At 44.7% G+C, this 12150-nt stretch overlaps 2 protein-coding genes across 5 annotated transcripts in view; one reads left to right on the top strand and one right to left on the bottom strand.

The window, feature by feature from the left end:
- Positions 1–8813, bottom strand: part of Katnip (katanin interacting protein) — a 165695-nt gene extending 156882 nt beyond the window's left edge. For 2 of the 3 annotated variants that reach the window (XM_051192908.1, XM_051192909.1), the window contains exon 1: positions 8522–8813. In XM_051192908.1, the coding sequence (XP_051048865.1) occupies positions 8522–8813 (292 nt within the window). The remainder of the gene's footprint in view (positions 1–8521) is intronic. The other variant, XM_051192910.1, reaches the window with a different exon arrangement.
- Positions 8812–12150, top strand: part of Gtf3c1 (general transcription factor IIIC subunit 1) — a 64022-nt gene continuing 60683 nt past the window's right edge. For both annotated transcript variants that reach the window (XM_051192907.1, XM_051192906.1), the window contains exons 1-2: positions 8812–9032; positions 11828–12037. In XM_051192907.1, the coding sequence (XP_051048864.1) occupies positions 8812–9032; positions 11828–12037 (431 nt within the window). The remainder of the gene's footprint in view (positions 9033–11827; positions 12038–12150) is intronic.

Here is a 12150-nt window from a genome sequence, read left to right as displayed (position 1 = left end):
TTCACAGCCACAGGGTAACAGGACTGCGACTTCAGAAGCCAAGGGCTCAGGCAGGTGAGAGGCACAAGGGCACTGGGTGGTACTGGAAGGGACACCTCCCCCTCAGGGTACCTCTATTTGAAAGAGTAATTCCCATGCAGAATCCCAGTCCAGTATTATCAGGCTCTTGATATTTCAAAACATCCAATTAGCTATTGATGAGAATCTCATTATTTTTTTCAATGCTGACAACTAGTGCTAATATATAAAAAACATTATGAGCCAAATAAGCATGTCTGTGGAATGACTCCAAAGACTTTGATTACTCTGCAGACTTTGATGTGCAGAGTTCACCTTTTGCTATTTCTCCTTGTGTGTGCCTGTTTGTGTGTGTGGGTACATGTGTATGCACAAGCTTATAGAGGCCAGAGAACAATCTCAATTGTTTTTCCTTAGGTGCTGTTCATGTTTTTTTCTTACTAAATTTGTATTTATGTTGTGCATGTATTTGTATGCTTATATGTGGAGGTCAAAGGACAACTTGCTAGAGTCTGGGTCTGAGGGCTCAAACTTAGGTTACCAGACTGGGCAGCAGGTACCTTTTGCTGAGTCATTGCAGCAGCTCCATTCACCTTTTTCTTCAGACAGGATTTCTCCCTGATGAAGTTCATCATTTCCCTAGTACTGGGACTACACAACCCCCCAATGCCAAGAATTTTATATGGGCTTTTGGGAATTAAACCCAGACTTTCACACTTTCAAGGAAAGCAGTTTACCAGCTGAGCTGTGTCTCTAAACTTGCTGCATCTCTTCATTATTTTTAAATGTGTGTGTGTGTGTGTGTGTGTGTGTGTGTGTGCATGCTATGTATCTGCAGGTGCCAGCAGAGGCCAGAAGAAGGTGTCAGATCCCTTGGAGCTGGAGTCTTGGGAGGTGACTCACCCAGCATAGGTAGGTGCTGGGAACCAAACTCCCTGTGTCTTAGTTAATTAAGGTTTCTATTGCTGTGAAGAGACACCATGACCACAGCAACTCTTATAAAGGAAAACGTTTAATTGGGTGGTTTACAGTTTTAGGGGTTTAGTCCATTATTATTATGGCAGAATATGGTGGCGTGCAAGCAGACATGGTGCTGAAGGAGGAGATGAGAGTTCTACATCTTGTAGGCAACAGGAAGTGGTCTAAGATACTGGGCATGACTTGAGTATATGTATGTGACCCCAAAGCCTGCCTCCAGTGACACACTTCCTCCAACAAGACCACACCTACTCCACCAAGGCCACACCTCCTAATAGTGTCACTCTCTTTTTTTTTTTTTTTTTTTTTTTTTTTTTGAAACCACCTCACTGTGCTCCCTTCCCTACATTTTGGAACAGTATATTCTGTGCCATTATATCAAGTATGTGATCTGTGTTTTGATTTTATAGGGGATTACAGTTAAGACATTGCATGAATCTTGGAAGAGACTTTGAAGGAAGTTTGGTCTTTAAAACACTGTTAAGACTGTGACAGATTATAAGGACTTTTGAAGTTGGACTAAATGCATTTTGTATCATGACACAGTTACCAGCTCCTGGGGTGGGGGAGTGGAATGTGCTGGTTTTAATGTAATTGGCTCCTATAAGGGGAGTGGCACTATTAAGAGGTGTGGCCTTGTTGAAGTATGTGTGGCTTTCTTAAGAAACTGTGTCACTGTGGAGGCAGGCTCTGAGGCCTCATATACATAAACTCAAGCCATGCCCAGTGTCTCAGACCACTTCCTGTTGCCTTCGGGGCAAGATATAAAAACTCTCCAGCATTATGTCTGCCTGCATGCTGCCTTGCTTCCCACCATGATAATGGACTAGACCTCAGAACTGTAAGCGAGCAACCCCAATTCAATGTTTTACCTTCATAAGAAGTTACCATGGTCATGGTGTCTCTTCACAGCAATAGAAACCCTAACTAAGACACTCCGGAAGAACAAGTGCTTTTAGCCAATAAACCATCTTCACCCCTACATCTCCTTTTAAGACTGAGCACTGGTCCAGTGAGATGGTTCAGTGGGTAGAGGCACTTGCTATCAAACCTGATGACCTGGCTTTGATTTTCCAGACCCACATGGCAGGAGAGAACTGACTCCCTAAGTTGTCCTGACTACACACACATACTGTGACATGTCTCTCTCCCTCTCTCCTCTCTCTCTCTCTCTCATACACACTCAAACACACACACACACACACACTTAAGGAAAAGATTAAAATCTTTTTAAATCACCTTTACAGAAAAATTTCATGGTTTTTTTTTTTGTTGTTGTTGTTGTTTTGTTTTGTTTGTAACTTCTTTTTTTGTAGTACCAGGGAATACAGTATCCAGCACATGCAAGGTAATCATTTTCTACTGAGCAGTATCTTGAGCCCAAGAAAAAGAAAAAAATCTGAAAATGGGAGCAAAGCTAAAAAAAAAAAAAGGTGATATGTACCTTTAATCTCAGCACTTGGAGAGGTTGAGTTCAAAATCATCCTCACTACACAGTAACTTCAAGGCCAGCCTATGCTACATGAGGTGAGAGGGGGAGGGTATATAATGAATCCCCACACCCCTCACCAGAATTTGATTTTACTCATTTTGCTATGTCTAGATCCTGCTGCACAAACACACTGATATGTTGAATCACTAAATGCCACAAAAACAAGCAGAACACATGTGCCAAGTTCCTGGAAGCTAAAGTGATAGGGTGGAGTGTTTGCAGGATACAAGAGAAAGGAACCTGGAGGAAGGAAGGAAGAAGCAAAGAAGAAAAGAGCAGACACATGGCACATAAGGCACATATTTATTTTGCCAGCTGAAGCCCAATCTTCTGGTTATCTCATGCTTGGTTTAAGTAATAGGAGAAACAGAAACATCCCTAGGAGGCTGGTATGCACCACACAAAGTCCAAACTCCGTCCTGGTGAGACTGGCAGTGTACTCCCAGCAAAGCCTCAGGGGTCATCACGTCTGTTCTGCAGTTTGGGATCATCTAGACAAGCCAGGCAAAATTTCAGCTTGACATTATTAATCTTTGAGAAAGTTTGCTAAGCAAACGGTTGGTATCAACAGGGGAAATGTTGAATATTTGCTTCCAGGGCGGCAAAGACAAATGAAGCAACCTTAAAATCCTTCCTAATGGCACTGATGTGGTGAGCTCTTCTCTAATTATCATGTCCCCCAAAGACTGAGTCCAATTGTTTTTTCTTTAACCATCTCACTGGAGAAAATTAGACTTTAATGCAAAGGCGAACATTTTTATAGACCTGAACAAACAGTACACTTCTGTGTTAGACTGCTGGTAGATCAGGAGTTCAAGGTCATCCTCCCTTACAAATCTAGTCCTAGGTCAGACTGGGTTACAAAAGACCCAGTCTTGGAGAGAAAAGGAGAAAGGGAAACAGCAAGAGAGAATGCCTGCTCTCTTCAGCAGAAGTTTGCAAGGAATCTGTCCATTTGCAGGCACCAATACCAATACCATTACAAATACTTTCTTCTCTGTTTTCCTTGAGACAAGGTGTGTGCTGTGAGTCTAGGTTGGCCCTGAACTCCCAATCCTTGTTTCAGCCTCCCAAGTGCTGGAACTATAGTGTATACCAGCTACCATAACTGGCCTGCAAACATTTCACTGTCATATCTATCTCATGGACAGGAAAACAGGCTGAGATGGCACAGCTGAGATGGCAACCCAGGGCTACGGAGCATCATCTAAACTGCAACACAGAGATGGGATAGCCTCAATCAAACCAACAGGCCAGAGAAAAGCAGACGCAGCAAACTTCAGAATAAGGCCCAGCCCAGTTTGGGGGAAACGTGTTAGATGTTTAAACTAGAGTTTAGGAAGCAAACGTTTTTCTAATAAGACCACTGGCTTACCTAATTAACTAAAATCACAATTCACTTACAGCACGCTGTTTTTCAACCACATATAAAACACATGTCTTTATGATTAAGTATAAAAGTGCCAGGTACAATAGCACACACCTTTAATCCCAGCACTCCAGAGGCAGTGACAGGCAAGATCTCTTTAAATTTGAAAGCAACCTGGTCTACATAGTGAGTTCTGTCCAGGCCAACCACGGCTACATAGTGAACGTCTCAAAAAAAAAAAAAAAAGTGTATAAATCAAAGTAGAATGGAAGGACCAGTGAGATGGCTCAGCTGGTAAAGGCATCTGTTACCAAGTCTAATGACTTGAGTTTGACCCTGATCCACATGGTACCCTCCACAAGCATTCCATGGCACACAAGCCCTCACACATTTACAGAAATTAAAAATTAGAAAGGGAAGCTGGGCAGTGGTGGTGTACATCTTTAATCTCAGTACTCAGGAAGACAGAGGCAGGTGAATCTCTGTGAGTTCAAGGCCAGCCAGGTCTACAGAGTGAGTTTCAGGACAGTCAGAACTATACAGAGAAACTGTGTCTCAAAAAAACAAAAAAAAAAAAGATCACCCCCCCCCCAATTGAATGGAAAAGGGATTCTCTGAAGGTTAAAGCTAACCTAGCTGAAAATGCATGGATTCCTCTGTGCTATAATCATGCTCTGATGTGCAGAGGTGCTGAGGAAGCAAAAGCCACCATGTCACTTCTCAAAACATCCTGCAGCAATGTGTGTACCTAGACCCTGGGCACAGGGGCCCATGAATGCAAAGTTATTTCCACCGTAACTCTCCAACTTTTCCTGTGTTGAATTCTGACTGATGAGGCAAAACAAAAAAGGGCAAAATGCTTTTGGCTTGAATCCAGGCCATGGTTTTAAATGGTACAAACAGCTGTTATATTCTTTACTGATGTGTACTTTGTAACACAAGCAAACAAACAAAGAATAGTCTTCCCTTAAGTACAGCCTGGTTAGCTGGGTAGAGTTGTGCACACCTTCAATCCCAACACTTAGGAGGCAGAGGTAGGTGGATCTCTGAATCTGGGGCCCACCTGCTCCACATAGTGAGTTCCAGGACAGTCATGACGAAATGAACCATCTTAAAAACAACAATAAAACCAAAACAAACACACACACCTAGAAAACCAGCCCGGTAAAACAGTAAATATTAATTTTCTAACCCTCAGCCATACATATTATTTTAATATTTCAGGTGGATGAATGGTTAGAATGCATCAAGTAATTCTGCTACAAGACAAGAACAATAGTTCTTCCCAGAAACACCAGGAAACGATGGAAGTTGCCAGATGAACTAACAGTATCTTGGATGGAACATCATTTTTACTTGTATGAACAAGACACTAATTATGGCTCTTCAGATTTTGGGATCTGGCAGATATCTTCTCAGACACAAATGAAGTGAGCCTGTCACCAGGGAAACAATTGACAGTATTTGTTGCCAGCGATAAAGTCAAGTTGTCAAGGGAAAGCAGGTGGCAAGGTGCGTCCACGGCTTATGTGGTTTCCAGACTTACTCTCTCTTACAGAGAGAATGACAGCAGTAATAACAAGACTCATTTTCCTTAGCTTTAGAGATAGTCTTACTCTGTAACCTAGGATGGCTTCAAATCTGGACTTTTCCTGTCTCTAGCTCTCAAGTGCTAGGATTTCAGATGTGAAACACCACTTTCAGCTCCTAATGTGAGGTTTTTTGTTTTGTTTTGTTTTTGATACTGGGTAATTTCTAATGTCACCAATTGGAGAATTTGCATGTTATGTAGTCAGCTGTCTCATATAGCTGAATCTATAAAACTGGATATTGAGAAAATAGCCCATAGATCAAAGGTCAAGACAGACCAATGTGATTTATTATATGAGTCTCAAGTTCACTAACCACATTGTAATTGACCTTTTAGAAACTGTCACTTGCTGAATTTTTATGTATGCCTAAGTGTCCACAGCTATCTGAAAAGGCAAAGATACTAATTTCCCTTTCCACCTATGTATTGTGTGGACTATCTGTTCATTAGCCAAAACAGCATAGTTATTGGTAGAAGTTAGGGTTCTAAAGCAGAAGCAAGAGTTCAGCTGCCTCCTTTTGGCTTTTTGAGACAAAGACTCAATATGTAGGTCAAATTAGCCTTGAAGTCATGATCCTGCTTCAGCCTCCCAAGTGCTGGGATAACAGACATGCAGCCCCCATGTGCATTTGGCTTAACTGTTACTCTATTTAGCTGGACATGGAGATTTGGGGAAATGTAAAATAAGCCATGTATAGTTTCTCATGCTTTTAATTTTCAAGAGACTGAAGCAGTTCAAAAGTTCAAGACCCACTTCAGCTACAGAGCTCAGCTAGCCTGAGCAACTTACTGAGACTTTAAAAAGGACAGGACAGCCAGTTGGTATATAGCTCAGCCATGGGACAGTTGTTTAGCAGAAATGAGGTCAGAGTTTAATCCCTAGTCCTAAGAAAAGTGAAAGAAAGAGAGAACAACAGTTAAATAGTATGGTGGCATTTGCATGAATTCCCAGCACTCAGAGGCTGAGGCAAGAGGATCAGGAACTCAAGCTCATTTTTATCTACATAGCAAGTTGGAAACTAGCCTGAGCTACATAAGATCCTGTCTCAAAACAAAACAAACAAGAAGGGAGTCAGAGAGGGAGAGAAAATGTAAGCAAAACAATGTATTTTTTTTTTTAACTTTTGGGGAGGAGGGGGACACATAGCTATTTTCATTAAAAATATCTAAGTTCAGGAGTAAAAATCTGTTGTTTATTGTTTGAGACGGGGTCTGGCTATGTAGCTTTGGCGGACCTGGAGCTCACTTTGTAAACAAGGCCACCCTGAGACTCACAGAGATCTATCTCCTGAGTACTGGGGGGGAAAGGTATACACTCCTGGCTTGATGTAGATTCTAAGTGAACTGATATTTTGAATTTTGTATTTATATGATAACATCACATATATAATACATGCAAGCAAAGGTCTCTCTTTTTTTTTTTTTTTTTTTTTTTTTTGAGAAATAGTTTCTCTGTGTGTCCTGGAACCCAATTTGTAAAACAGGCTGGCCTCGAACTCGAAGACATTTTCCTGTTTCTGCTTCCTGAGTGCTGGGATTAGAGGATTAAAGGCATGAACCATCACTGACTGGCACAAGCAAAAATCTTTTAAAGGAAGGACTCAAAGGCCTTCAAGGCCTAAATATTTAAGAACTACTGTTCTAAAGCAGCACTACACAGACCTTCCCTCAGGGCAAACTGGTAAAACACATTTTTTGTTTGTTTTTCCAGATAAGGTTTCTCTGTGTAACAGTCCTGGCTGAACTAGAACTCACTTTATAGACCAGGCTAGCCTGAAACTCAGAGAGATCTGCTTACCTTTGTCACCCAAACATTGAGATTAAAGGTGGGAGATTAAGGGTGGGTGACATCAGTGCCCAGCTAAAACACATTTTTTAAATATTATTTACATTTACTTAATGTGCACTCCTGTTTTACTTGCATGTATATCTGTGTGAAGGTGTCAGATCACCTGAAGCTGGAGCTACAGATAGCTGTGAGCTGCCATGTGGGTCCTGGGAATTAGGACCTATGGAAGAACAGAACAGCCAGAGCTCTTAACCTCTGAGCCATTTCTCTGGGCTCCTTAAACACTTTTTTTTTTTTTTTTTTTTTTTTTTTTTTTGGTAGTGCTTCAAGTACTAAGGACAAAGACATCCTTTAGGCATATATAATAAATACATTTAATGGTACCATGTCTTCCCATGTTGCATCCACTGGCTATTAAAGGAATGTAAATTCACCCAAAGAGGCAGTAATGTACTGTGAAACAGCAAAGATATCAGAATAGCTATTCCCAGGTGGCTTGTGAGCACCCTTAGTGATTCTAACCAGGCTGCCTTAAAGTTGACTGGTTGTCACAGTTTGAGACTTGCTCCTGAAGACATTTGACTAAATCTGAGCAGCCGCTTCTTTACAGATTGTTAACAGGTTTTCTGTCACAGTCCACCGAACTTGTCCTGTAGACATGTGTACTGGCAAGCCATGGAATGAAAGACTTCTGAAAACCTCTTCAAATGTCAAACTACCATAATTCTACTTCAGACACAATCTTACTCATGCTGCCTCTTATTAGCTATTTACTTTGAGCAGGCAAGTTGCTTGCCCTCCTGGCCTCAGTTCCCTTGTCTGTAAAACGAATATCCCAAAGGAATGAATGCTGTGAAACAATGTGTGTCATTGTCAGTCGTTACAGAGACCCTGGCTCCCAACAGTACTCAGTTACCGTTAGCTACGAACAACAAACACCAGCACATAAAAGTATTCCCAGCCGTTTCCTTCCCCTCCTGATGCCAGGAGCTGACAAACATACTCCTAGGGGGTACGCTTACCTCCAACCAATTTCCACACGCCCACTGCCCATCCCAGGACCCCCGCGATCCTCAGGCCTCCCCAGCGGCAATCTCTTCCCCGCCCCACTCCCTTGGTCTGAGGGGGCTTCCTATAGGATCATTCCCCAGCCGCGGTCCCCATCCCGCACCACCAGACACCATCTTGGGTCGGGACCCTGCGGCCTTGCATTACTCCCCTAGACGCCTCCGAGGGATGAGGGGACAGCCGCCCGACCTCCCGGTTGGGCCCACGGACACTAACCGTCCATCCCTAGAGGCGGCGGTTCCGGGAGCCCGAACCGGAAGCGGCCCTGACAATGTTTGCAGTTCCCCTGGTTACTACGAGGTTCCGGACCAATGTCGAAGGAGCTTCGTTCATTGAGCCCGCCTTCGGGTATCGTGACGTCACGATGGAGCCCTGGGACTTCCCCCTCTGCTCTCGGCGTCTGGCCCGCCTTCCCAAGGCCGCCGATCTTTGTGCGCAGGCGTGCTGGGCCCGGACCTCGGCGGCGAGGTGCGCAGGCGCCCCGGGCGCTGCTAACTGAAGCGGCCATGGACGCACTCGAGTCGTTGTTGGACGAGGTAGCCCTAGAGGGGCTCGACGGCCTGTGTCTGCCCGCGCTGTGGAGTCGCCTGGAGTCCCGTTCGCCTCCTTTCCCGCTGCCACTGGAGCCCTACACGCAGGAGTTTCTGTGGCGGGCCCTAGCCACGCACCCGGGCATCAGTTTTTACGAGGAGCCGCGAGAGCGACCCGATCTGCAGCTCCAAGATCGGTCAGCCACCAGGGGTGGGGCGGGGGCTGAGCCCTGAGGGGAGGGTGCAGCGGTGCACAGCGCCCGCACGGGACCTTGGGACGTGGGGGTGGCGCGCGGGGGGCGGGCTAACCTGGGCGCCCTGCAGGCCCAAGAGTGATGAGCTGGGGGAGGGGGCAACCACTGAGACCGCACTGTTTACCAGTGTATCGAGGGAGGCAGAGTTCCTTTAAGTTGTGTGGTAGAACGGAGCAGGGAAGTGGTTGAAAGGTGGAACCAGGTGAGGTCCTTCTGGGACCTTTAAGGAGCGTTCGTTCTGAAAGCTAAGGCAACTGGAGGTCCCCACAACACCAAACATAGCAGTGAACGAATAGCTGAGATCTGTTGGGCTCTTCCCATAAGTGGGTTCTGGGCCCAGATCCAGCTCTGGAAGCGACAGAACTCAGATCAGTAACAGTGACCTGTGAGTAAGATACTGTTGTCTTTTCATTTTACAGAGGAGGAAATTGACCACAGAGAGGTTAAGGGATGTGCACAGGATTTGGGGGTTGCTAAGTCTACTTTCACCTTCTGTTTATCCGTCCTTCTCCTGGAATAGAATCCAGCCCCTTGCATGTTCTAGACAAGAGTTCTACCACTTTAGCCTCAGACCACCTTTTACATTAAGAAATGGCTGACTGTATAGTCCAGTCTAGCGCCATACCCTTCTGCTTCTGCACCCTAGCACTTGGATTGCAGGCCTGCCGTGCCCCACCATGCCTTGCAAGTCGGAGCTCTTAAGCTATATTATGCAGGTCAGAGGAGGTTCCCAGAGGTAATTACAAGCCAGACAAGACTTTAAAGTTAGATTTAAACAGCCAGTTGGCAAAGAGTGCTCTGAACAGACAACACCAAGTAGGATCACCTAATGGAAGAGAAGCTGCATGTGCCTGGAGCGTAAGGTGGGAAGCAGGGAATGGAGAGTAATGGTTGCCACTTATTGTATGCTTATTGCGAGGTGTGACTGAAGATACTTAACATGGTGCAGAAAATTCTACAACACCCTGAAGAGGTGTGCTTTCTGAAGAGAAAATGATGCTCCAAGGGGTTAAGTGATCAAGGCCATCAACTAGTAAAAAGATTCCAGAACTTGAATCCAGGAAATCTGGTTCCAGGATCCACTCTGCCTTTAACCAAATTCGACTGAGAAGGAACCTATGATTATTTAATCTACTTGAAGAAGCTGTCCATTACATTGCCATAAAGACAATAGGAAGTCACTGAGCCCCCACAGAGTGAAACTGAGAGACCCAGTCATAACCTCTCAGAGACTGATTTGTCATGGTTGGGATGGGAATGGAGAGCATGGGATCAAGACATACCAGGTAGCCAGGTATAGTGGCGCCTGCCTGAAATCCCAGTAGACTCAGGCAGGAGGATCAGAATTCAGGACCAGCTCTGGCTACATGGTGAGGACCTATGTAAATAAGTAAAAAGATGTGTTAGGAAGGTAGCCCAGATATTTGGTGACAGAAATGGGGTTCTGTGTACTCTTTCTGATGCTGAGGCACCTGAATGAACACTAATTCTCTTCGCTGAGTGAGGACACAGAGCAGCAGTGGTGAGCCTGAAGGAGATGCTAACTGTACTGCCAGTCTCCTTTGAGTCTAGGAGAAGACTGTTTAGTAAACAGAACCGGCTGGGTAAAGCAGCCTGAGGGAGGGACTAGGCTAGACCTTTGTGAGTCATTCTGTGCACTTGGTAATTAATCATCACTAGGAGTGTGTGGTGATTGGACACCTCCCTAAGCTACACCTACATTTCAAGGCTGGATGGAGGACGAAGTGCCTTCAACCAAGATTAAAGTGTGGGTGGTGGAGAAAACAAGCCACAGTATTCCCTGGAAGACCTGAAAATTGAACGTTAAATGGGACAAAGTTCACAGAAAGGGCAAGGGTTTTATTTTATTTTACTATTTTTTTTTTTGTAACAAATTTTAAAAGTATATATGTGGTGCCTCACCACACTAGAGAAGGATGCTAGCCGGGCTCCAAAGGCAAACAATACCTCTTACCCTAGTTCACCAGTTTCAAGAATGCAATTCAAAGATGCCTGCTGATAAGAAGCAACTGAGAGTGTGCTAGGCTCCAGGGACTTAATGGGAGGCAGGGAAGCAGGGTTAGGTGGAATGGGAGCAACTATCAAAACCATAAAAATGGATAAAGGAACTGCAGAGATGACTAAAGAAGGAAAGCTATCAGGGGAGGACAAACCCTGGTGGGCGATCTTTACTTTCCCTCCAGAAAGATCATTCTGGCCAGTAAGGTGGATCAGGTCTCTAATTCAGGGTGGGTTGGGTGATAGAGAGATAAGAACCTGGGCTAGAGGTGTAGCTCAGGTAGTTTGAGCCTTAGAACTGTATAAAGCAAGCACGGTGGAATTAAACCTGTAATTCCAGCATGTAGAAAATGAAGCAGGAGGATCAGGACTTCAGGGACATTCTTGGCTGTATATCCTTGCTTAGGATACATGAGACCCTGTCTCAAAATGAAAGAAAGAAAAAAAACCTGCTTGTCAAGATTAATGGCAAGCCAGGCATGATTGTGCCTGCTTGTAATCCTAGCACTCAGGAAGCTGAGGCAGAAGGATCAAAAATTCAAGGCTAGTCCAGGCTGCACAGTAGTATTGTCTTAAAAAGAAAGACTGTGCCTGTGAGAGAGGTGACTGTATCTCATCTCTTCTTTGTGCTGGTCTCTGCTGGGAGTTGGCGGAAGATGCCAGGTGCATGTAATCTCTGAAGCTGAGTTGGAGCCTTATGTGTGTGTTTTCTTCCCTAGATATGAAGAAATTGACTTGGAAACTGGAATTCTGGAATCCAGGAGGGACCCGGTCACTTTGGAGGATGTCTACCCCATTCACATGATCCTAGAGAATAAGGATGGCATCCAGGGCTCTTGCCGATATTTTAAGGAGAGGAAGGACATTACCAGTAACATCAGGACCAAGTGTTTGCAGCCTCGTTGTACAATGGTAGAAGCCTTCAGCAGGTAATTGACTCACATACTCAGCAGTTCCCTGGTGTCTGGGTGCTCTGAGATCAGATGCAGTAACCGTGCATCTCCTCAATGTCTGCCAGTGTTCCCTGGGCCTTCATGCCACA

The sequence above is a fragment of the Phodopus roborovskii genome, unplaced genomic scaffold (genome assembly GCF_943737965.1).
Source record: "Phodopus roborovskii unplaced genomic scaffold, PHOROB, whole genome shotgun sequence".
NCBI lineage: Eukaryota > Metazoa > Chordata > Mammalia > Rodentia > Cricetidae > Phodopus > Phodopus roborovskii.
The sequence above is the reverse complement of the archived record's forward strand: the minus strand, read 5'-3'. Positions and strand labels throughout refer to the sequence as shown.